This window comes from Hemitrygon akajei, chromosome 25 (assembly GCF_048418815.1).
Source record: "Hemitrygon akajei chromosome 25, sHemAka1.3, whole genome shotgun sequence".
In the NCBI taxonomy this organism is placed as follows: Eukaryota; Metazoa; Chordata; class Chondrichthyes; order Myliobatiformes; family Dasyatidae; genus Hemitrygon; species Hemitrygon akajei.
The window spans coordinates 4,214,036-4,239,899 of NC_133148.1; the positions used below are offsets into that span (position 1 = coordinate 4,214,036).

The 25,864-nt window shown below is 59.9% G+C and overlaps 1 protein-coding gene across 20 annotated transcripts in view; it reads right to left on the reverse strand.

Annotated features, from left to right (window-relative positions):
• Positions 1-1,568: 1,568 nt before the first annotated feature.
• Positions 1,569-25,864, reverse strand: part of LOC140716334 (von Willebrand factor A domain-containing protein 5A-like) — a 59,234-nt gene continuing 34,938 nt past the window's right edge. For 2 of the 20 annotated variants that reach the window (XM_073028955.1, XM_073028954.1), the window contains exons 16-22: positions 12,557-12,616; positions 11,930-11,977; positions 11,214-11,273; positions 10,579-10,626; positions 7,445-7,602; positions 3,566-3,692; positions 1,569-1,930 (exon numbers count right to left, since the gene is read on the reverse strand). In XM_073028955.1, coding sequence (XP_072885056.1) covers positions 1,851-1,930; positions 3,566-3,692; positions 7,445-7,602; positions 10,579-10,626; positions 11,214-11,273; positions 11,930-11,977; positions 12,557-12,616 — 581 coding nt within the window. In that variant the 3' untranslated portion in view covers positions 1,569-1,850. Of the gene's footprint in view, positions 1,931-3,565; positions 3,693-7,444; positions 7,603-9,720; positions 9,779-10,577; positions 10,627-11,213; positions 11,274-11,929; positions 11,978-12,556; positions 12,617-25,864 lie in introns of those variants that run through there. The other 18 variants (XM_073028963.1, XM_073028958.1, XM_073028966.1 and 15 more) reach the window with 15 other exon arrangements.

Consider the following 25,864-nt stretch of genomic DNA (forward strand, 5'->3'; position numbering starts at 1 on the left):
AGGGACAGGGTCAGACACAGGGTGAGGCTCCCTCCACACCGTCCCGTCACACACTCCCAGGGACAGGGTCAAACATAGGGTGAGGCTCCCTCCACACCGTCCCGTCACACACTCTCATGGGATCGAGGAGTTACTGAACTGGAAAAGAGGGTGGATGGCCGGTGTCTGAGCTGTGACCACTCTACCGCCTTCTCGACTCAGCCAGCCACTGACTGTGGTCCTGTGGTCAGAGGCACAGAATCCGTGCTGTAATTGTTATATGGTTATACTGGATGGATCGAATCACTCATTTCTGTCTGGTACGTGGTCACAGTGAAGGGCACACGGATTTATTTGGGATAGAGGGTCACATGTGGCATTGCCTGCCGCCATTGTTAACACATCGTGTCTGAGGGGCAGGGAGAGCGAGGGTCACCATCGACGTCACCGGACATCCTTTCACAGACATTGATAGAGGCATGGAAGCACCAAAGCCCAGGACTGGAGAGTCCACATAAAGTGGTGGAGACACCCCAGCCCATCACAGGCAAAGCCCTCCCCATCATTGAGTGCATTGACCAGGAGCGCTGGCACAGGAAAGCAGCGTCCGTCAGCAAGTAACCATCGTCCAGGTCGTGATCTCTTCCCACGACTTCCATCAGGCAGGAAGCACGTGAGCCATAGTCCCATACCACCAGGTTCAGCAACAGTTATTACCCCTCAGCCATCAGGCTCCTGAACCAGTGTGGATAACTTCACTCACCCCAACACTGACCCAATTCCACAACTACACCACCAGGTTCAGCAACAGTTATTACCCCTCAACCATCAGACTCCTGAACCAGTGTGGATAACTTCTCTCACCCCAACACTGACCCAATTTCACACCTACACCACCAGGTTCAGCAACAGTTATTACCCCTCAGCCATCAGGCTCCTGAACCAGTGTGGATAACTTCACTCACCCCAACACTGACCCCATTCCACACCTACACCACCAGGTTCAGCAACAGTTATTACCCCTCAGCCCTCAGGCTCCTGAACCAGTGTGGATAACTTCACTCACCCCAACACTGAACTGATTCCACACATCAGGCTCCTGAACCAGTGTGGATAACTTCACTCACCCCAACACTGACCCAATTCCACACCTACACCACCAGGTTCAGCAACAGTTATTACCCCTCAGCCATCAGGCTCCTGAACCAGTGTGGATAACTTCACTCACCCCAACACTGACCCCATTCCACACCTACACCACCAGGTTCAGCAACAGTTATTACCCCTCAGCCCTCAGGCTCCTGAACCAGTGTGGATAACTTCTCTCACCCCAACACTGACCCAATTCCACACCTACACCACCAGGTTCAGCAACAGTTATTACACCTCAGCCATCAGGCTCCTGAACCAGTGTGGATAACTTCTCTCACCTCAACACTGACCCAATTCCACACCTACACCACCAGGTTCAGCAACAGTTATTACACCTCAGCCATCAGGCTCTTGAACCAGTGTGGATAACTTCACTCACCCCAACACTGACCCAATTCCACAACCTGTCCACTCGCTTTCAAGGACTCTACAACACATGTTCTCAAAGGTATTTATTTTTCACAGCACAGTTTGCCTTTTTTTACACGTTGGCTCTTTGTTTATGTATAGTTTTTCATAAATTCTAGTGAATTTATTAACTATCCTGTAAATGCTGCAAGAAAGCAAATCTCAGGGTAGAATACGGAGAATAGTACAATTACTTTGATTTGAGAAAGTTACAGTTCAGAGAAGGCGGCCACTGTGGTGACAGCTCACAGTGGCAGGGACACAGGCAGAGACCACAGCGCGTCAGATACACGGATTCAGCAAGAATTCCTTCACAGTCCGAGCGTCCCAGGAAGAACAGAGGTTTTCAGAAGCTGGTTTCCTGCTTTCACACACTCCACGAGGTCTGCACCTGGGGGGAGGGGGTGGTGGGAGAGGGGGCAAGAGTTAAAATAATTGTTAGTCCAGGGCAGGGAGATCAGTGTGCTGGGAGAGAACAGGGAAAAGGATGGGACTGAGGGACACCGGTCAGTGTACAGATATCCCCCTGAGGGAGAGGGACTGAGGGACACCGGTCAGTGTACAGATATCCCCCTGAGGGAGAGGGACTGAGGGACACCGGTCAGTGTACAGATATCCCCCTGAGGGAGAGGGACTGAGGGACACCAGTCAGTGTACAGATATCCCCCTGAGGGAGAGGGACTGAGAGACACAGGTCAGTGTACAGATATCCCCCTGAGGGAGAGGGACTGAGGGACACCGGTCAGTGTACAGATATCCCCCTGAGGGAGTGGGACTGAGGGACACCGGTCAGTGTTCAGATATCGCCCCAAGGGAGAGGGACTGAGGGACACCGGTCAGTGTACAGATATCGCCCCGAGGGAGAGGGACTGAGGGACACCGGTCAGTGTACAGATATCGCCCCGAGGGAGAGGGACTGAGGGACACCGGTCAGTGTACAGATATCCCCCCGAGGGAGAGGGACTGAGGGACACCGGTCAGTGTACAGATATCCCCCTGAGGGAGTGGGACTGAGGGACACCGGTCAGTGTACAGATATCCACCTGAGGGAGAGGGACTGAGGGACACCGGTCAGTGTACAGATATCCCCCTGAGGGACACCGGTCAGTGTACAGATATCCCCCTGAGGGAGAGGGAGTGAGGGACACCGGTCAGTGTACAGATATCCCCCCGAGGGAGAGGGACTGAGGGACACCGTTCAGTGTACAGATATCCCTCCGAGGGAGAGGGACTGAGAGACACCGGTCAGTGTACAGATATCACCCCGAGGGAGAGGGACTGAGGGACACCGGTCAGTGCACAGATATCCCCCCGAGGGAGAGGGACTGAGGGACACCGGTCAGTGTACAGATATCCCCCCGAGGGAGAGGGACTGAGGGACACCGGTCAGTGTACAGATATCCCCAAGGGAGAGGGACTGAGGGACACCTGTCAGTGTACAGATATCCCCCTGAGGGAGAGGGACTGAGGGACACCTGTCAGTGTACAGATATCCCCCTGAGGGAGAGGGACTGAGGGACACCGGTCAGTGTACAGATATCCCCCTGAGGGAGAGGGACTGAGAGACACCGGTCAGAGTACAGATATCGCCCCGAGGGAGAGGAACTGAGGGACACCGGTCAGTGTACAGATATCCCCCTGAGGGAGAGGGACTGAGGGACCCTGGTGACTGAACAGAAACATGAAAACCTGATTTTACCCTTCAGTAGCGAACAGCTCAATCATAAGCAGATCACTTGTCTCGTTCCTTTCCTCTCTCCCACCACCCAACCAGGGAGAGGACATCCCTCCCTCCTTCGATAGTGAGCACCATCACCCCCTCCCACCCTGGTTCCACCCCTCAACCAACCCTACCCTGCCTCACCCCTGCCCCTCTCCTTTCACTACCAGCCTCCCACCCTTCCCCACTCTCATTCCCGACACAGAGTCTCCACCCGGAATATCGGCCACCCTTCTCCCTGCACAGATGCCGCCCGACCCCTGAGCTGTTTAATTTGGGGCTCTGACCGTCACCCTCTGGCCTAACCTGCTCGGGCCCGGACCCAGGACAGGGCCTTCTTCACCAGCAGATCCCACTCGTCCTTGGAGTCGGCAGCAAAGGCGTTCAGCCAGATCACGGCCAAGATGGTGGTCCACAGAGTGAGGTCCATATCCTGAAAGTGGGAGAAGGGGGGACAGGAGCCGGTCACAGACCCGTTTCACCGTAAGACCCAGGAGCAGAATCAGGCCAGTGAGTCTGCTCAGGCTTTCAATCATGACCCATTTATTTCCCCCTCAAACCCGATCTCTTGCCTTCTCCACGTAACCTTTACACCCTCACTAATCAAAACCTAGCAACGTCCGAGTTAAATATACTCAAAGACTTGGGCTCAACGGCCAAATGTGGCAGTCAGTGAATAATTCAACACTCCCAGGGACAGGGTCAGGCTCCCTCCACACCGTCCCGTCACACACTCCCGGGGACAGGGTCAGACACAGGGTGAACCTCCCTCCACTCCGTCCCGTCACACACTCCCAGGGACAGGGTCAGACACAGGGTGAGGCTCCCTCCACACCGTCCCGTCACACACTCCCAGGGACAGGGTCAGACACAGGGTGAGGCTCCCTCCACACCGTCCCGTCACACACTCCCAGGGACAGGGTCAGACACAGGGTGAGTCTCCCTCCACACCGTCCCGTCACACACTCCCAGAGACAGGGTCAGACATAGGGTGAGGCTCCCTCCACACCGTCCCGTCACACACTCCCAGGGACAGGGTCAGAGACAGGGTGAGGCTCCCTCCACACCGTCCCGTCACACACTCCCAGGGACAGGGTCAGACACAGGGTGAGGCTCCCTCCACACCGTCCGGTCACACACTCCCAGGGACAGGGTCAGACACAGGGTGAGGCTCCCTCCAGACCGTCCCGTCACACACTCCCAGGGACAGGGTCAGTCACAGGGTGAGGCTCCCTCCACACCGTCCCGTCACACACTCCCAGGGACAGGGTCAGACACAGGGTGAGGCTCCCTCCACACCGTCCCGTCACACACTCCCAGGGACAGGGTCAGACACAGGGTGAGGCTCCCTCCACACCGTCCCGTCACACACTCCCAGGGACAGGGTCAGAGACAGGGTGAGGCTCCCTCCAGACCGTCCCGTCACACACTCCCAGTGACAGGGTCAGACACAGGGTAAGGCTCCCTCCACACCGTCCCGTCACACACTCCCAGTGACAGGGTGAGACTCCCTCCACACCGTCCCGTCACACACTCCCAGGGACAGGGTCAGACACAGGGTGAGGCTCCCTCCACACCGTCCCGTCACACACTCCCGGGGACAGGGTCAGTCACAGGGTGAGGCTCCCTCCACACCGTCCCGACACACACTCCCAGGGACAGGGTCAGACACGGGGTGAGTCTCCCTCCACACCGTCCCGTCACACACTCCCGGTGACAGGGTCAGTCACAGGGTGAGGCTCCCTCCACACCATCCCGACACACACTCCCAGAGACGGGGTCAGACACAGGGTGAGGCTCCCTCCACACCGTCCCGTCACACACTCCCGGGGACGGGGTCAGACACAGAGTGAGGCTCCCTCCACACCGTCCCGTCACACACTCCCGGGGACAGGGTCAGACACAGGGTGAGGCTCCATCCACACCGTCCTGTCACACACTCCCGGGGACAGGGTCAGACACAGGGTGAGGCTCCCTCCACACCGTCCCGTCACACACTCCCAGGGACAGGGTCAGTCACAGGGTGAGGCTCCCTCCACACCGTCCCGTCACACACTCCCAGGGACAGGGTCAGTCACAGGGCGAGGCTCCCTCCACACCGTCCCGTCACACACTCCCAGGGACAGGGTCAGACACAGGGCGAGGCTCCCTCCACACCGTCCCGTCACACACTCCCAGGGACAGGGTCAGACACAGGGTGAGGCTCCCTCCACACCGTCCCGTCACACACTCCCAGGGTCAGGGTTATGCCAACAAACCCCATACACAGGTCCCATGTCCTACTCAGAGTCAAAGAGTAATACAAGCACAGACACAGGCCCTTCAGGCCATTTGGTCTATGCTGCCCGCCACATTCTCCCTGCCAGTTCCAATTGGCTATGACCAGTCCAGACTCCTGCATGCCCCTCCCCTCCATGTAATGTCACATAAATGTTGAGATTTTACCCTCCTCGACTACTTCCTGTGGCAGCTCACTGCCCCTTGTTTAAAGTACTTCTCAGCTCTCTTAAATCTCTCCACTCTTCTCCTGTCTATGTTCTCCCAACTCTGGGGAAAAGTCTATGAGACTCCACCCTATCCTCTGTGAGGTCACCCCTCCCCCTCCACTGCAAGGAACAAAGATCTATCATGGCTCCTAATAGATCCATTTCTCTGTCGCTCAGGTCTCTAGTCCAGGCACCCAACGTTCCCACTAATCTTTCTTTACGGCTGCGCGGACCAACCACAGGGAATGTTCACATGGCCCAAAGACTGAGCTGCACTTTAAATCATCTTTTCTTTGTGTGGAAGGCACACAATAAGTTATTAACAGTAAGCTACAGACTTCCATTCTGTGTGTATTCTTGCAATTTGTAACAGCGTTGTCACGGAAACACTGGCAACGTAAATACATTGAAGCTCTAAAGTGGTTCCAATTGAAGGCTGTGGTACGTTTATTATTTAGAAAATTCATCAATTCTATTCATTAACATGTAATATACTTGTGAAATTTCAGTTAATTAACATACTTCAAGTTACTTTAGCACAATTACAAAATTATATTAACATAATCTAAAAATGACACTGACATTATATCAAAGTGTGCTGCAGCTTGTGGCAATGAAGGCTGTGTGTGTGGCGGTGTTTCAGTTACTGCGCGGCTGTGTACCCACGCGCATTAGAAGCAACGGTGCAGGCAGCACCCTGATAAGTTTTACCTGCGCCCTCTGCAGCTCGACACTGCCTTTCCTACAGCAGGCTGGCCCACACCCGGCACTGTGCTCCAAGTGCGGTCCCAACAATCTCTCGTACAAGCACAACATCATGTCCCTACTCCGAAACTTGATGCCCCCCCCCCCCCCACCCCGACAGATGTGCTAAACGCCGACTTTGCCACCCTGTTTACTTGTGTCACCTTCAACAAAAGCTCCTCTCCCAGCCCCAGGTCCGACATTGACTCCTCAACCTCTGTGCAGGCAAGTCAATCTAAGTCCAGAGATAAGGGACTTGCTTCACCCCAGTGCATGATGGGTTGGGCAGCTGCCATTACCCACTACAACTTGCCTCTGCCCCAGTCCAGCCCCATCTGTTGAGAAGTGGACAGAGCACCAACCTTTGGTCAACATTCCCTCACAGGTCAGGAACCGGTCTCCTCCAACTAATGCACGGGATCAGCTGAGTGGGACACGAGAGACAACCCTCTCCGCATTGGAAGAGCCTTCCTCCACTGCCAGTAGGGCGAGCAGGCCATCACTGCTCTGTACAAATGGATGGAGTGGGAGGAGGAGGAGGAGGCTGCTCAGCCCCTCTCCCACATGCTCCCACCTCCACAAGACCATGGACTTGCAGAGATCCCCGGACTTGGCTCCCACTGCCCTACAAGGGAGAGGGTTCCAACCAGCTGCCCCGGGAAACAATTCCCACACCAACCCACTTAAACCCCTTTCTCGGGATGGGAAGTAACTTCAATCCAGCTCCCTCTCCCACATGGACTCAAGCCCAGTTGTCTGACCTCTTCCCCTGGGACGACCCACCCGATCCAGACACCAGTCTGATCGGCCTTCCCTGAACTGCTCCTGACCTGTTCACCACCTCCCCTCGTTCAGGAGACTGACGTGGTCCACCATGTGACCCATGCGGTCTCCTTCACGCCCAAGTAACCGAGGCACAACCTCCACACACTGGGATCAGTCTCCCTAAGCTCACCTTCAGGGGCAGGCCTCCTCTGACCTGGCCAGGGCTCAGGCCCAGCACTGACTCCAGGCCGGGGTCTGGAGTCCAGGATCCGTCTGCGTTCTGCAGCGCGATCAGCTTCAGCACCGGAGACTCGTCTGGGGCAGGGGCCCCGAGCGACTCATCCTCATCTGCTAAGGCAAAGGAAAAGGATCAGAGGGATTTGCCTCTGTCCATCACCCCGTTGTGTTGCAGAGTCTGGTGCTGATGTGTAATAACCCTGAATTCTGTTTCCCCTCACTCACAGAAACCGTCACAGTGTGTGTGTGTGTGTGTGTGTGTGTGTGTGTGTGTGTGTGTGTGTGTGTGTGTGTGTGTGAGTCTGTGTGTCTGTCTGTCTCTGTGTGTCTGTGTGTGTGTGTGTGTGTGTGTGTGTGTGTGTGTGAGTCTGTGTGTGTGTGTGTGTGTGTGTGTCTGTGTCTGTCTGTGTGTCTGTGTGTGTGTGTCTGTGTGTGTGTCTGTCTGTGTGTGTGTCTGTGTGAGTCTGTGTCTGTGTGAGTCTGTGTCTGTGTGAGTCTGTGTGTGTCTGTGTCTGTGTGTGTCTGTGTGTGTCTGTGTGTGTGTCTGTGTGTGTGTCTCTGTGTCTGTGAATGTGTGTGCGCATGTCTGTGTGTGTGCGTGTGCCTGTGCATGTGCGTGTGTGTGTGTGTGTATGTGTGTGTGTCTGTGTCTGTGTGAGTCTGTGTGTGTGTCTGTGTGTCTATGTGTGTGTGTCTGTGTCTGTGAGTCTGTGTGAGTCTGTGTGTGTGTCTGTGTGTCTATGTGTGTGTGTCTGTGTCTGTGTGTGTGTCTCTGTGTCTGTGAAAGTGTGTGTGTGTGTGTGTGTGTGTGTGTGTGTGTGTGTGTGTGTGTGTGTGTGTGCATGTCTGTGTGTGTGTGTGCCTGTGCGTGTCTGTCTCTGTGTGTGTGTGTCTGTGAGTGAGTGAGTCTGTGTGTGTTCGTTTCTTTGGTTTTGGTCACCCTGCTGAGAGGCGAGAATCCGTGTATCTGGAATGGGTGCGGAAGTGATTTACGAGGATGTTTTCGGGACACGAGGGATTGAGTTATATTGACTTGATTCCTTGCAGCGTGGGAGATTGTGGTGGAGAAAATCATGAGGGACACAGAGAGGGTGAGTGCCCTCAAGTCTTTTCTGCCCCGGGGTAGGGGAGAAGAAAACTAGAGGGCTCAGGTTTAAGGTGAGAGGGGAGAGGTTATGACGGGACCTGAGGGACAACTGTTTCACCCAGAGGGAGGTGGGTATGTGGAACATGCTGCCTGAGGAGGTGGTGGAGGTGGGAACAATCACCCTTAATAGCCACTTGGACAGGTACGTGGATAGGAGAGGATGCAGGCCAAATGCAGGCAACAGGGACTAGTTCAGGTAGGCTACGAGGTTAGCATGGAGTTGTTAGGCTGAAAGGCCTGTTTCTGACTCGGATCCGTGCCCACTGTCCCCATCTCATCCATGTCTGCCACAGCCCCTCCCATCACACCCCACCCCACCTACTGCCACCACTGTTTGCACTCCCTTGCAGAAACTGCAGTGATAGATGACCCTGCAGACACTAACTGTGTTCCAGATTGCCCTGGCTCTACACGGGAGCACATTTCCTCAGACTAAACCACCTCCCCCCCATCTCACACTTCAATCCTTCAACCCAACCTCTGTCCACCACTGGACCCCGACCCACTTCTGTTAACAGACCCCAACCACATCCACCCCCCCAATGAGTCTGCTCCACCCCCTCCCCAAACCAAACAACTGGGACTTCCTCCATTACCTTGTCCCACTGAAAGCACACGGAGCTTTCATAGAGGGAGGGGTGAGAGTGGGGGGGTGCAGGGGGGCGAGGCGTGGGCTAGAGGGGGCGGGCGTGTGGGCCCGGTGTTGAGTCTGGGAGAGTGATGGGGGAGATGAAAGGGTGATGAGGTGGAGAGCAGGACAGGGAGATTGAGGGTAGAGGGGTGGAAGGGGGAGGTTTGGAGGGGGATGGTGAGGGGGAGAGGGAGAGGGGGAAGGGGAGATGGGGAGGAGAGTGGTTGAGGGAGGAGAGGGAGGGGTGAAGGGAGGGGGAGAGAGGGTGAGAGGTGGTGAGAGGGAGAAGAGGGGGAAGGGGGAAAATGGGGATTAGGTGGGGGAAGGGTGGTTTCAGGGGGGAATGTGGGAGAGAAGGGGTTTGGAAGGCAGAGAGGGGCTGGGAGGTGGAGAGGGAGGGTGACCGAGAGTGAGGGAGTGACAGGGAGGGCGAGGAAGTGGTAGCACTCACCGAAACCGCCGACAGGTATTCCATTTGTGCAGGGGGTGGTGGAGGAGGCGGGCAGCTCCTGGGGGGCAGAGAGGGGGGAAATGAAATACATCGTCACAGGGTCAATGGTATGGACAGAGGGTCGGGAGAAGAGAGAGCACAGGGGCAGAGAGCGGCAGGAAGGGGTGAGGAGAGTGGGGGAGAGGGGGGCGGGGAGGGTGTTGGGAAGATACTGAGGATGAAGGGAAGGGGTGAGAATGGGGCAGACGGGGGAGGAAGACGGGGTGACGGAGAGGGAGGGAGACGGAGAGGGAAGGAGATGGAGCGAGGGAGCGGGAGACGGAGACTGGACGAGGGAGAGGCAGGGAGAGGGAGATGGAGATGGAGAGGGAGAGGGAGAGGGAGATGGAGGGAGAGGGAGAGGGAGAGGGAGAGGGAGAGAGGGAGAGGAGAGGGAGAGGGAGAGGGAGAGGGAGAGGGAGAGGGAGAGGGAGAGGGAGGGAGAGGAGAGAGAGGGAGACGGAGACTGGACCAGGGAGAGGGAGACAGGGAGAGGGAGACAGGGAGAGGGAGACAGGGAGAGGGAGACAGGGAGAGGGAGAGGGTGACGGAGAGGGAAGGAGATGGAGCAAAGGAGCGGGAGACAGAGACTGGACGAGGGAGAGGGAGACAGGGTGAGGGAGAGGGAGACGGAGACGGAGAGGGAAGGAGACGGAGCGAGGGAGAGGGAGACGGAGACTGGAATGAGGGAGCGGGAGACAGGGAGAGGGAGACAGAGACGGAGAGGGAGACGGTGAGGGTGAGGGGGGGGAGAGGGAGACGGAGAGGTTGAGTGCGGAGAGGCAGTGAATGGGAGGCGAAGGAAGTGGGATCACTTACCGAAAGCGAGTCCAGGTAGAGCCCCTTTGAATTTCATCATTTGAGGAGCCGGGCAATTCACCGAGGGGCAGAGAGAGAAAATGAATCAGATCTTCCAAGCATCAACAGCAGAAGCAGAGGGTCGGTGGGTGTGGGGGGAGCAGAGAGAGGAGAACAGAGGTGGGGGGGTGAGGAGAGGGGTAAGAGGTGGTTTGGAAGGGGAGAGAGGTGTTGAGGCTGAGAGAGTTATGAGGGGGAGGTGGAAGGCAGGATGGGGAGATTGAGGGTAGAGGGGTGGGTGGGGGATGGATGGGAATGGAGGGGGATGGTGAGGGGAGGAGGGAGAGAGGGAAGGGGAGGGGGTAGGGGGAGATAGGAGAGGGGGAAGGGGAGATGGGGAGGAGAGTGATTGAAGGAGGAGAGGGAGGGGTGAAGGGAGAAGGCGAGAGAGGGTGAGAGGTGGTGAGAGGGAGAAGAGGGGGAAGGGGGAAAATGGGGATTAGGTGGGGGAAGGGTGGTTTCAGGGGGGAATGTGGGAGAGAAGGGGTTTGGAAGGCAGAGAGGGGCTGGGAGGTGGAGAGGGAGGGTGACCGAGAGTGAGGGAGTGACAGAGGGGGAGGGAGTGACAGGGAGGGCGAGGAAGTGGTAGCACTCACCGAAACCGCCGACAGGTATTCCCATTTGTGCAGGGGGTGGTGGAGGAGGTGAGCAACTCCCTGGGGGGCAGAGAGGGGGGAAATGAAATACATCGTCACAGGGTCAATGGTATGGACAGAGGGTCGGGGGAAGAGAGAGCACAGGGGCAGAGAGCGGCAGGAAGGGTGAGGAGAGCGGGGGAGAGGGGGCGGGGAGGGTGTTGGGAAGATACTGAGGATGAAGGGAAGGGGTGAGAATGGGGCAGACGGGGGAGGAAGACGGGGGTGACGGAGAGGGAGGGAGACGGAGAGGGAAGGAGATGGAGCGAGGGAGCGGGAGACGGAGACTGGACGAGGGAGAGGCAGGGAGAGGGAGATGGAGATGGAGACGGAGAGGGAGATGGAGACGGAGGGAGAGGGAGGGAGAGGGAGACGGAGACTGGACCAGGGAGAGGGAGACAGGGAGAGGGAGAGGGAGACAGGGAGAGGGAGAGGGTGACGGAGAGGGAAGGAGATGGAGCAAAGGAGCGGGAGACAGAGACTGGACGAGGGAGAGGGAGACGGAGACGGAGAGGGAAGGAGACGGAGCGAGGGAGACTGGATGAGGGAGCGGGAGACAGGGAGAGGGAGACAGAGACGGAGAGGGAGACGGTGAGGGTGAGGGGGGGAGAGGGAGACGGAGAGGTTGAGTGCGGGAGAGGCAGTGAATGGGAGGCGAAGGAAGTGGGATCACTTACCGAAAGCGAGTCCAGAATGAGCCCTTTTGAATGCCATCATTTGAGGAGCTGGGCAATTCGCCGAGGGGCAGAGAGAGAAAATGAATCAGATCTTCCCAGCGTCAACGGCAGAAGCAGAGGGTCGGTGGGGGTGGGGGGGAACAGAGAGAGGAGAACAGTGGGGGGTGAGGAGAGGGGTAAGAGGTGGTTTGGAAGGGGAGACAGGTGTTGAGGCTGAGAGAGTTATGAGGGGGAGGTGGAAGGCAGGATGGGGAGATTGAGGGTAGAGGGGTGGGTGGGGGATGGATGGGAATGGAGGGGGATGGTGAGGGGAGGAGGGAGAGAGTGAAGGGGAGGGGGCAGGGGGAGATAGGAGAGGGAGAGAGGATGGGGAGGAGAGTGGTTGATGGAGGAGAGGGAGGGGTGAAGGGAGGGGAGAGAGGGTGAGAGGTGGTGAGAGGGAGAAGAGGGGGAAGGGGGAAAATGGGGATTAGATGGGGAAGGGTGGTTTCGAGGGGGGGAATGTGGGAGAGAAGGGGTTTGGAAGGCAGAGAGGGGCTGGGAGGTGGAGAGGGAGGGTGACCGAGAGTGAGGGAGTGACAGAGGGGGAGGGAGTGACAGGGAGGGCGAGGAAGTGGTAGCACTCACCGAAACCGCTGACAGGTATTCCCATTTGTGCAGGGGGTGGTGGAGGAGGCAGGAAACCTCCTGGGGGGGTAGAGAGAGGGGAAATGAAATACATCGTCACAGGGTCAATGGTATGGACACAGGGTCGGGAGAAGAGAGAGCACAGGGGCAGAGAGCGGCAGGAAGGATGAGGAGAGCGGGAGAGAGGGGGCGGGGAGGGTGTTGGGAGGATACTGAGGACGAAGGGAAGGAATGAGACTGGGGCAGACGGGGGAGAGAGACGGGGTGAGTGAGAGGGAGGGAGACAGGGAAAGGGAAGGAGACGGAGCGAGGGAGAGGGAGGCGGAGACTGGACGAGGGACAGGGAGGTGGAGACGAGGAGATGGAGACTGGACGAGGGAGAGGGAGGCGGAGACTGGACGAAGGAGAGGGAGGCGGAGACTGGGAGATGGAGGTGGAGACTGGGAGATGTAGGCGGAGACTGGGAGATGGAGACGGGAGGAGGGAGAGGGAGGTGGAGACTGGACGAGGGAGAGGGAGGCGGAGACTGGGAGATGAAGACTGGATGAGGGAGAGGGAGGTGGAGACTGGACGAGGGAGAGGTAGGTGGAGACTGGGAGATGGAGACTGGACGAGGGAGAGGGAGGCGGAGACTGGACGAGGGAGAGGGAGGTGGAGACTGGGAGATGGAGACTGGACGAGGGAGAGGGAGGTGGAGACTGGGAGATGGAGAGGGAGGCGGAGACTGGACGAGGGAGAGGGGGGCGGAGACTGGACGAGGGAGAGGGGGGCGGAGACTGGACGAGGGAGAGGGAGGCGGAGACTGGACGAGGGAGAGGGAGGCGGAGACTGGGAGATGGAGACTGGACGAGGGAGAGGGAGATGGAGACTGGACGAGGGAGAGGGAGATGGAGACTGGACGAGGGAGAGGGAGATGGAGACTGGACGAGGGAGAGGGAGATGGAGTCTGGACGAGGGATAGGGAGGCGGAGACTGGACGAGGGAGAGGGAGGCAGAGACTGGGAGATGGAGACTGGACGAGAAAGAGGGAGATGGAGACTGGACGAGGGAGACTGGGAGATGGAGACTGGACGAGGGAGACTGGGAGATGGAGACTGGACGAGGGAGAGGGAGGCGGAGACTGGACGAGGGAGAGGGAGGCGGAGACTGGACGAGGGAGATGGAGTTGGAGACTGGACAAGGGAGAGGGAGGCAGAGACTGGGAGAGGGAGACTGGGAGAGGGAGACTGGGAGATGGAGACTGGACGAGGGAGACTGGACGAGGGAGACTGGACGAGGGAGACTGGACGAGGGAGACTGGACGAGGGAGAGGAGGGCGGAGACTGGGAGATGGAGACTGGATGAGGGAGAGGGAGGCGGAGACTGGATGAGGGAGAGGGAGGCAGAGACTGGATGAGGGAGAGGGAGGCAGAGACTGGACGAGGGAGAGGGAGATGGAGACGGAGACTGGACGAGGGAGAGGGAGGCGGAGACTGGACGAGGGAGAGGGAGGCGGAGACTGGACGAGGGAGAGGGAGGCGGAGACTGGACGAGGGAGAGGGAGGCGGAGACTGGACGAGGGAGAGGGAGATGGAGACGGAGACTGGACGAGGGAGAGGGAGGCGGAGACTGGACGAGGGAGAGGGAGGCGGAGACTGGACGAGAGAGAGGGAGATGGAGACTGGACGAGGGATAGGGAGATGGAGACTGGACGAGGGAGAGGGAGGCGGAGACTGGACGAGGGAGAGGGAGGCGGAGACTGGACGAGGGATAGGGAGATGGAGACTGGACGAGGGAGAGGGAGAGGGAGACTGGACGAGGGAGAGGGAGATGGAGACTGGATGAGGGAGAGGGAGATGGAGACTGGGAGATGGAGACTGGACGAGAGGGAGGTTGAGACTGGACGAGGGAGAGGGAGATGGAGACTGGACGAGGGAGAGGGAGGCGGAGACTGGGAGATGAAGACTGGAGGAGGGAGAGGGAGACTGGACGAGGGAGATGAAGACTGGACGAGGGAGAGGGAGACTGGACGAGGGAGATGAAGACTGGACGAGGGAGAGGGTGGCGGAGACTGGGAGATGGAGACTGGAGGAGGGAGAGGGAGACTGGACGAGGGAGAGGGAGATGGAGACTGGACGAGGGAGAGGGAGGCGGAGACTGGGAGATGAAGACTGGAGGAGGGAGAGGGAGACTGGACGAGGGAGATGAAGACTGGACGAGGGAGAGGGAGACTGGACGAGGGAGAGGGAGACTGGACGAGGGAGAGGGAGACTGGACGAGGGAGAGGGAGGCGGAGACTGGGAAATGAAGACTGGATGAGGGAGAGGGAGGCGGAGACTGGGAGATGGAGACTGGAGGAGGGAGAGGGAGACGGGACGAGGGAGAGGGAGGCGGAGACTGGGAAATGAAGACTGGATGAGGGAGAGGGAGGCGGAGACTGGGAGATGGAGACTGGAGGAGGGAGAGGGAGACTGGACGAGGGAGAGGGAGATGGAGACTGGATAAGGGAGAGGGAGATGGAGACTGGGAGATGGAGACTGGACGAGGGAGAGGGAGATGGAGACTGGATGAGGGAGAGGGAGATGGAGACTGGGAGATGGAGACTGGACGAGAGGGAGGTTGAGACTGGACGAGGGAGAGGGAGATGGAGACTGGACGAGGGAGAGGGAGGCGGAGACTGGGAGATGAAGACTGGAGGAGGGAGAGGGAGACTGGACGAGGGAGATGAAGACTGGACGAGGGAGAGGGAGACTGGACGAGGGAGATGAAGACTGGACGAGGGAGATGAAGACTGGACGAGGGAGAGGGTGGCGGAGACTGGGAGATGGAGACTGGAGGAGGGAGAGGGAGACTGGACGAGGGAGAGGGAGGCGGAGACTGGGAAATGAAGACTGGATGAGGGAGAGGGAGGCGGAGACTGGGAGATGGAGACTGGAGGAGGGAGAGGGAGACTGGACGAGGGAGAGGGAGATGGAGACTGGATGAGGGAGAGGGAGATGGAGACTGGACGAGGGAGAGGGAGGCGGAGACTGGACGAGGGAAAGGGAGATGGAGACTGGATGAGGGAGAGGGTGATGGAGACTGGATGAGGGAGAGGGAGATGGAGACTGGACGAGGGAGAGGGAGATGGAGACTGGATGAGGGAGAGGGAGATGGAGACTGGACGAGGGAGAGGGAGGCGGAGACTGGACGAGGGAGAGGGAGATGGAGACTGGACGAGGGAGAGGGTGATGGAGACTGGATGAGGGAGAGGGAGATGGAGACTGGATGAGGGAGAGGGAGATGGAGACTGGGAGATGGAGACTGGACGAGGGAGAGGGAGGCGGAGACTGGACGAGGGAGAGGGAGGCGGAGACTGGACGAGGGAGAGGGAGGTGGAGACTGGACGAGGGAGAGGGAGGTGGAGACTGGACGAGGGAGAGGGAGGTGGAGACTGGGAGATGGAGACTGGACGAGAGGGAGATTGAGACTGGACGAGGGAGAGGGAGATGGAGACTGGACGAGGGATAGGGAGATGGAGACTGGACGAGGGAGAGGGAGGCGGAGACTGGACGAGGGAGAGGGAGGCGGAGACTGGACGAGGGAGAGGGAGGCGGAGACTGGACGAGGGATAGGGAGATGGAGACTGGACGAGGGAGAGGGAGAGGGAGACTGTACGAGGGAGAGGGAGATGGAGACTGGATGAGGGAGAGGGAGATGGGAGACTGGGAGATGGAGACTGGACGAGGGAGAGGGAGATGGAGACTGGATGAGGGAGAGGGAGATGGAGACTGGGAGATGGAGACTGGACGAGAGGGAGGTTGAGACTGGACGAGGGAGAGGGAGATGGAGACTGGACGAGGGAGAGGGGAGGCGGAGACTGGGAGATGGAAGACTGGAGGAGGGAGAGGGAGACTGGACGAGGGAGATGAAGACTGGACGAGGGAGAGGGAGACTGGACGAGGAGATGAAGACTGGACGAGGGGAGAGGGGTGGCGGAGACTGGGAGATGGAGACTGGAGGAGGGAGAGGAGACTGGACGAGGGAGAGGGAGGCGGAGACTGGGAAATGAAGACTGGAGGAGGGAGAGGGAGACTGGACGAGGGAGAGGGAGATGGAGACTGGATGAGGGAGAGGGAGATGGAGACTGGACGAGGGAGAGGGAGGCGGAGACTGGACGAGGGAGAGGGAGGCGGAGGACTGGGAGATGGAGACTGGACGAGGGAGAGGGAGGTGGAGACTGGGAGATGGAGAGGGAGGCGGAGACTGGACGAGGGAGAGGGGGGGCGGAGACTGGACGAGGGAGAGGGGGGCGGAGACTGGACGAGGGAGAGGGAGGCGGAGACTGGACGAGGGGAGAGGGAGGCGGAGACTGGGAGATGGAGACTGGACGAGGGGAGAGGGAGATGGAGACTGGACGAGGGAGAGGGAGATGGAGACTGGACGAGGGAGAGGGAGATGGAGTCTGGACGAGGGATAGGGAGCGGAGACTGGACGAGGGAGAGGGAGGCAGAGACTGGAGATGGAGACTGGACGAGAAAGAGGGAGATGGAGACTGGACGAGGGAGACTGGGAGATGGAGACTGGACGAGGGAGACTGGGAGATGGAGACTGGACGAGGGAGACTGGGAGATGGAGACTGGACGAGGAGAGGGAGGCGGAGACTGACGAGGGAGAGGGAGGCGGAGACTGGACGAGGGAGAGGGAGGCGGGAGACTGGACGAGGGAGATGGAGTTGGAGACTGGACAAGGGAGAGGGAGGCAGAGACTGGGAGAGGGAGACTGGGAGATGGAGACTGGACGAGGGAGACTGGACGAGGGAGACTGGACGAGGGAGACTGGACGAGGGAGACTGGACGAGGGAGACTGACGAGGGAGACTGGACGAGGGAGAGGAGGGCGGAGACTGGGAGATGGAGACTGGATGAGGGAGAGGGAGGCGGAGACTGGATGAGGGAGAGGGAGGCAGAGACTGGACGAGGGAGAGGGAGATGGAGACGGAGACTGGACGAGGGAGAGGGAGATGGAGACGGAGACTGGACGAGGGAGAGGGACGCGGAGAGACTGGACGAGGGAGAGGGGAGGCGGAGACTGGACGAGGGAGAGGGAGATGGAGACGGAGACTGGACGAGGGAGAGGGATGGACGGAGACTGGACGAGGGAGAGGGAGGCGGAGACTGGACGAGGGAGAGGGAGGCGGAGACTGGACGAGGGAGATGGAGGCGGAGACTGGACGAGGGAGAGGGAGGCGGAGACTGGACGAGGGAGAGGGAGATGGAGACTGGACGAGGGATAGGGAGATGGAGACTGGACGAGGGAGAGGGAGGCGGAGACTGGACGAGGGAGAGGGAGGCGGAGACTGGACGAGGGATAGGGAGATGGAGACTGGACGAGGGAGAGGGAGAGGGAGACTGGACGAGGGAGAGGGAGATGGAGACTGGATGAGGGAGAGGGAGATGGAGACTGGGAGATGGAGACTGGACGAGAGGGAGGTTGAGACTGGACGAGGGAGAGGGAGATGGAGACTGGACGAGGGAGAGGGAGATGGAGACTGGACGAGGGGAGAGGGAGGCGGAGACTGGGAGATGAAGACTGGAGGGAGGGAGAGGGAGACTGGACGAGGGAGAGGGAGACTGGACGAGGGGAGAGGGAGACTGGACGAGGGTAGAGGGGAGACTGGACGAGGGAGAGGGAGACTGGACGGGGAGGGGAGAGGGTGGCGGAGACTGGGAGATGGAGACTGGGAGGAGGGAGAGGGAGACTGGACGAGGGAGAGGGAGGCGGAGACTGGGAAATGAAGACTGGATGAGGGAGAGGGAGGCGGAGACTGGGAGATGGAGACTGGAGGAGGGAGAGGGAGACTGGACGAGGGAGAGGGAGATGGGAGACTGGATGAGGGAGAGGGAGATGGAGACTGGGAGATGGAGACTGGACGAGGGAGAGGGAGATGGAGACTGGATGAGGGAGAGGGAGATGGAGACTGGGAGATGGAGACTGGACGAGAGGGAGGTTGAGACTGGACGAGGGAGAGGGAGATGGAGACTGGACGAGGGAGAGGGAGGCGGAGACTGGGAGATGAAGACTGGAGGAGGGAGAGGGAGGACTGGACGAGGGAGATGAAGACTGGACGAGGGAGAGGGAGACTGGACGAGGGAGATGAAGACTGGACGAGGGAGATGAAGACTGGACGAGGGAGAGGGTGGCGGAGACTGGGAGATGGAGACTGGAGGAGGGAGAGGGAGACTGGACGAGGGAGAGGGGAGGCGGAGACTGGGAAATGAAGACTGGATGAGGGGAGAGGGAGGCGGAGACTGGGAGATGGAGACTGGAGGAGGGAGAGGGAGACTGGACGAGGGAGAGGGAGATGGAGACTGGATGAGGGAGAGGGAGATGGAGACTGGACGAGGGAGAGGGAGGCAGAGACTGGACGAGGGAGAGGGAGATGGAGACTGGATGAGGGAGAGGGTGATGGAGACTGGATGAGGGAGAGGGAGATGGAGACTGGACGAGGGAGAGGGAGATGGAGACTGGATGAGGGAGAGGGAGATGGAGACTGGACGAGGGAGAGGGAGGCGGAGACTGGACGAGGGAGAGGGAGATGGAGACTGGACGAGGGAGAGGGTGATGGAGACTGGATGAGGGAGAGGGAGATGGAGACTGGATGAGGGAGAGGGAGATGGAGACTGGGAGATGGAGACTGGACGAGGGAGAGGGAGGCGGAGACCTGGACGAGGGAGAGGGAGGCGGAGACTGGACGAGGGAGAGGGAGGCGGAGACTGGACGAGGGGAGAGGGAGGTGGAGACTGGACGAGGGAGAGGGAGGTGGAGACTGGACGAGGGAGAGGGAGGTGGAGACTTGGAGATGGGAGACTGGACGAGAGGGAGATTGAGACTGGACGAGGGAGAGGGAGATGGAGACTGGACGAGGGATAGGGAGATGGAGACTGGACGAGGGAGAGGGAGAGGGAGATGGAGACTGGATGAGGGAGAGGGAGATGGAGACTGGGGAGATGGAGACTGGACGAGGGAGAGGGAGATGGAGACTGGATGAGGGAGAGGGAGATGGAGACTGGGAGATGGAGACTGGACGAGAGGGAGGTTGAGACTGGACGAGGGAGAGGGAGATGGAGACTGGACGAGGGAGAGGGAGGCGGAGACTGGGAGATGAAGACTGGAGGAGGGAGAGGGAGACTGGACGAGGGAGATGAAGACTGGACGAGGGAGAGGGAGACTGGACGAGGGAGATGAAGACTGGACGAGGGAGAGGGTGGCGGGAGACTGGAGATGGAGACTGGAGGAGGGAGAGGGAGACTGGACGAGGGAGAGGGAGGCGGAGACTGGGAAATGAAGACTGGATGAGGGAGAGGGAGGCGGAGACTGGGAGATGGAGACTGGAGGAGGGAGAGGGAGACTGGACGAGGGAGAGGGAGATGGAGACTGGATGAGGGGAGAGGGAGATGGAGACTGGACGAGGGAGAGGGAGGCGGAGACTGGACGAGGGAGAGGGAGGCGGAGACTGGGAGATGGAGACTGGACGAGGGAGAGGGAGTGGAGACTGGGAGATGGAGAGGGAGGCGGAGACTGGACGAGGGAGAGGGGGGCGGAGACTGGACGAGGGAGAGGGGGGCGGAGACTGGACGAGGGGAGAGGGAGGCGGAGACTGGACGAGGGAGAGGGAGGCGGAGACTGGGAGATGGAGACTGGACGAGGGAGAGGGAGATGGAGACTGGACGAGGGAGAGGGAGATGGAGACTGGACGAGGGAGAGAGAGATGGAGTCTGGACGAGGATAGGGAGGCGGAGACTGGACGAGGCAGAGGGAGGCAGAGACTGGGAGATGGAGATGGACGAGAAAGAGGGAGATGGAGACTGGACGAGGGAGACTGGAGATGGAGACTGGACGAGGGAGACTGGGAGATGGAGACTGGACGAGGGAGAGGGAGGCGTGAGACTGGACGAGGGAGAGGGAGGCGGAGACTGGACGAGGGAGATGGAGTTGGAGACTGACAAGGGAGAGGGAGGCAGAGACTGGGAGAGGGAGACTGGGAGATGGAGGACTGGACGAGGGAGACTGGACGAGGGAGACTGGACGAGGGAGACTGGACGAGGGAGAGGAGGGCGGGAGACTGGGAGATGGAGACTGATGAGGGAGAGGGAGGCGGAGACTGGATGAGGGAGAGGGAGGCAGAGACTGGACGAGGGAGAGGGAGATGGAGACGGAGACTGGACGAGGGAGAGGGAGGCGGAGACTGACGAGGGAGAGGGAGGTGGAGACTGGACGAGGGAGAGGGAGGCGGAGACTGGACGAGGGAGAGGGAGGCGGAGACTGACGAGGGAGAGGGAGATGGAGACGGAGACTGGACGAGGGAGAGGGGAGATGGAGACGGAGACTGGACGAGGGAGAGGGAGGCGGAGACTGGACGAGGGAGAGGGAGGCGGAGACTGGACGAGGGAGAGGGAGGCGGAGACTGGACGAGGGAGAGGGAGGCGGAGACTGGACGAGGGAGAGGGAGGCGGAGACTGGACGAGGGAGAGGGAGGCGGAGACTGGACGAGGGAGAGGGAGATGGAGACTGGACGAGGGATAGGGAGATGGAAACTGGACGAGGGAGAGGGAGGCGGAGACTGGACGAGGAGAGGGAGGCGGAGACTGGACGAGGGATAGGGAGATGGAGACTGGACGAGGGAGATGGAGACTGGACGAGGGAGAGGGAGATGGAGACTGGATGAGGGAGAGGGAGATGGAGACTGGGAGATGGAGACTGGACGAGAGGGAGGTTGAGACTGGACGAGGGAGAGGGAGATGGAGACTGGACGAGGGAGAGGGAGATGGAGACTGGACGAGGGGAGAGGGAGGCGGAGACTGGGAGATGAAGACTGGAGGAGGGAGAGGGAGACTGGACGAGGGAGATGAAGACTGGACGAGGGAGAGGGAGACTGGACGAGGGAGAGGGAGACTGGACGAGGGAGAGGGAGACTGGACGAGGGAGAGGGAGACTGGACGAGGGAGAGGGTGGCGGAGACTGGGAGATGGAGACTGGAGGAGGGGAGAGGGAGACTGGACGAGGGAGAGGGAGGCGGAGACTGGGAAATGAAGACTGGATGAGGGAGAGGGAGGCGGAGACTGGGAGATGGAGACTGGAGGAGGGAGAGGGAGACTGGACGAGGGAGAGGGAGATGGAGACTGGATGAGGGAGAGGGAGATGGAGACTGGGAGATGGAGACTGGACGAGGGAGAGGGAGATGGAGACTGGATGAGGGAGAGGGAGATGGAGACTGGGAGATGGAGACTGGACGAGAGGGAGGTTGAGACTGGACGAGGGAGAGGGAGATGGAGACTGGACGAGGGAGAGGGAGGCGGAGACTGGGAGATGAAGACTGGAGGAGGGAGAGGGAGACTGGACGAGGGAGATGAAGACTGGACGAGGGAGAGGGAGACTGGACGAGGGAGATGAAGACTGGACGAGGGAGATGAAGACTGGACGAGGGAGAGGGTGGCGGAGACTGGGAGATGGAGACTGGAGGAGGGAGAGGGAGACTGGACGAGGGAGAGGGAGGCGGAGACTGGGAAATGAAGACTGGATGAGGGAGAGGGAGGCGGAGACTGGGAGATGGAGACTGGAGGAGGGAGAGGGAGACTGGACGAGGGAGAGGGAGATGGAGACTGGATGAGGGAGAGGGAGATGGAGACTGGACGAGGGAGAGGGAGGCGGAGACTGGACGAGGGAGAGGGAGATGGAGACTGGATGAGGGAGAGGGTGATGGAGACTGGATGAGGGAGAGGGAGATGGAGACTGGACGAGGGAGAGGGAGATGGAGACTGGATGAGGGAGAGGGAGATGGAGACTGGACGAGGGAGAGGGAGGCGGAGACTGGACGAGGGAGAGGGAGATGGAGACTGGACGAGGGAGAGGGTGATGGAGACTGGATGAGGGAGAGGGAGATGGAGACTGGATGAGGGAGAGGGAGATGGAGACTGGGAGATGGAGACTGGACGAGGGAGAGGGAGGCGGAGACTGGACGAGGGAGAGGGAGGCGGAGACTGGACGAGGGAGAGGGAGGCGGAGACTGGACGAGGGAGAGGGAGGTGGAGACTGGACGAGGGAGAGGGAGGTGGAGACTGGGAGATGGAGACTGGACGAGAGGGAGATTGAGACTGGACGAGGGAGAGGGAGATGGAGACTGGACGAGGGATAGGGAGATGGAGACTGGACGAGGGAGAGGGAGGCGGAGACTGGACGAGGGAGAGGGAGGCGGAGACTGGACGAGGGATAGGGAGATGGAGACTGGACGAGGGAGAGGGAGAGGGAGACTGGACGAGGGAGAGGGAGATGGAGACTGGATGAGGGAGAGGGAGATGGAGACTGGGAGATGGAGACTGGACGAGGGAGAGGGAGATGGAGACTGGATGAGGGAGAGGGAGATGGAGACTGGGAGATGGAGACTGGACGAGAGGGAGGTTGAGACTGGACGAGGGAGAGGGAGATGGAGACTGGACGAGGGAGAGGGAGGCGGAGACTGGGAGATGAAGACTGGAGGAGGGAGAGGGAGACTGGACGAGGGAGATGGAGACTGGACGAGGGAGAGGGAGACTGGACGAGGGAGATGAAGACTGGACGAGGGAGATGAAGACTGGACGAGGGAGATGAAGACTGGACGAGGGAGAGGGTGGCGGAGACTGGGAGATGGAGACTGGAGGAGGGAGAGGGAGACTGGACGAGGGAGAGGGAGGCGGAGACTGGGAAATGAAGACTGGATGAGGGAGAGGGAGGCGGAGACTGGGAGATGGAGACTGGAGGAGGGAGAGGGAGACTGGACGAGGGAGAGGGAGATGGAGACTGGATGAGGGAGAGGGAGATGGAGACTGGACGAGGGAGAGGGAGGCGGAGACTGGACGAGGGAGAGGGAGGTGGAGACTGGGAGATGGAGACTGGACGAGGGAGAGGGAGATGGAGACTGGGAGATGGAGACTGGACGAGGGAGAGGGAGGCGGAGACTGGACGAGGGAGAGGGTGATGGAGACTGGATGAGGGAGAGGGAGATGGAGACTGGATGAGGGAGAGGGAGATGGAGACTGGGAGATGGAGACTGGACGAGGGAGAGGGAGGCGGAGACTGGACGAGGGAGAGGGAGGCGGAGACTGGACGAGGGAGAGGGAGGCGGAGACTGGACGAGGGAGAGGGAGGTGGAGACTGGGAGATGGAGACTGGACGAGAGGGAGGTTGAGACTGGACGAGGGAGAGGGAGATGGAGACTGGACGAGGGATAGGGAGATGGAGACTGGACGAGGGAGAGGGAGGCGGAGACTGGACGAGGGAGAGGGAGGCGGAGACTGGACGAGGGATAGGGAGATGGAGACTGGACGAGGGAGAGGGAGAGGGAGACTGGACGAGGGAGAGGGAGATGGAGACTGGATGAGGGAGAGGGAGATGGAGACTGGGAGATGGAGACTGGACGAGGGAGAGGGAGATGGAGACTGGATGAGGGAGAGGGAGATGGAGACTGGACGAGAGGGAGGTTGAGACTGGACGAGGGAGAGGGAGATGGAGACTGGACGAGGGAGAGGGAGGCGGAGACTGGGAGATGAAGACTGGAGGAGGGAGAGGGAGACTGGACGAGGGAGATGAAGACTGGACGAGGGAGAGGGAGACTGGACGAGGGAGATGAAGACTGGACGAGGGAGATGAAGACTGGACGAGGGAGAGGGAGACTGGACGAGGGAGATGAAGACTGGACGAGGGAGAGGGTGGCGGAGACTGGGAGATGGAGACTGGAGGAGGGAGAGGGAGACTGGACGAGGGAGAGGGAGGCGGAGACTGGGAAATGAAGACTGGATGAGGGAGAGGGAGGCGGAGACTGGGAGATGGAGACTGGAGGAGGGAGAGGGAGACTGGACGAGGGAGAGGGAGATGGAGACTGGGAGATGGAGACTGGACGAGGGAGAGGGAGGCGGAGACTGGACGAGGGAGAGGGAGATGGAGACTGGATGAGGGAGAGGGAGATGGAGACTGGGAGATGGAGACTGGACGAGGGAGAGGGAGGCGGAGACTGGACGAGGGAGAGGGTGATGGAGACTGGATGAGGGAGAGGGAGATGGAGACTGGATGAGGGAGAGGGAGATGGAGACTGGGAGATGGAGACTGGACGAGGGAGAGGGAGGCGGAGACTGGACGAGGGAGAGGGAGGCGGAGACTGGACGAGGGAGAGGGAGGTGGAGACTGGACGAGGGAGAGGGAGGTGGAGACTGGGAGATGGAGACTGGACGAGAGGGAGGTTGAGACTGGACGAGGGAGAGGGAGATGGAGACTGGACGAGGGATAGGGAGATGGAGACTGGACGAGGGAGAGGGAGGCGGAGACTGGACGAGGGACAGGGAGGCGGAGACTGGACGAGGGATAGGGAGATGGAGACTGGACGAGGGAGAGGGAGAGGGAGACTGGACGAGGGAGAGGGAGATGGAGACTGGATGAGGGAGAGGGAGATGGAGACTGGGAGATGGAGACTGGACGAGAGGGAGGTTGAGACTGGACGAGGGAGAGGGAGATGGAGACTGGACGAGGGAGAGGGAGGCGGAGACTGGGAGATGAAGACTGGAGGAGGGAGAGGGAGACTGGACGAGGGAGATGAAGACTGGACGAGGGAGAGGGAGACTGGACGAGGGAGATGAAGACTGGACGAGGGAGAGGGTGGCGGAGACTGGGAGATGGAGACTGGAGGAGGGAGAGGGAGACTGGACGAGGGAGAGGGAGGCGGAGACTGGGAAATGAAGACTGGATGAGGGAGAGGGAGGCGGAGACTGGGAGATGGAGACTGGAGGAGGGAGAGGGAGACTGGACGAGGGAGAGGGAGATGGAGACTGGATGAGGGAGAGGGAGATGGAGACTGGGAGATGGAGACTGGACGAGGGAGAGGGAGATGGAGACTGGATGAGGGAGTGGGAGATGGAGACTGGGAGATGGAGACTGGACGAGAGGGAGGTTGAGACTGGACGAGGGAGAGGGAGATGGAGACTGGACGAGGGAGAGGGAGGCGGAGACTGGGAGATGAAGACTGGAGGAGGGAGAGGGAGACTGGACGAGGGAGATGAAGACTGGACGAGGGAGAGGGAGACTGGACGAGGGAGATGAAGACTGGACGAGGGAGAGGGTGGCGGAGACTGGGAGATGGAGACTGGAGGAGGGAGAGGGAGACTGGACGAGGGAGAGGGAGGCGGAGACTGGGAAATGAAGACTGGATGAGGGAGAGGGAGGCGGAGACTGGGAGATGGAGACTGGAGGAGGGAGAGGGAGACTGGACGAGGGAGAGGGAGATGGAGACTGGATGAGGGAGAGGGAGATGGAGACTGGGAGATGG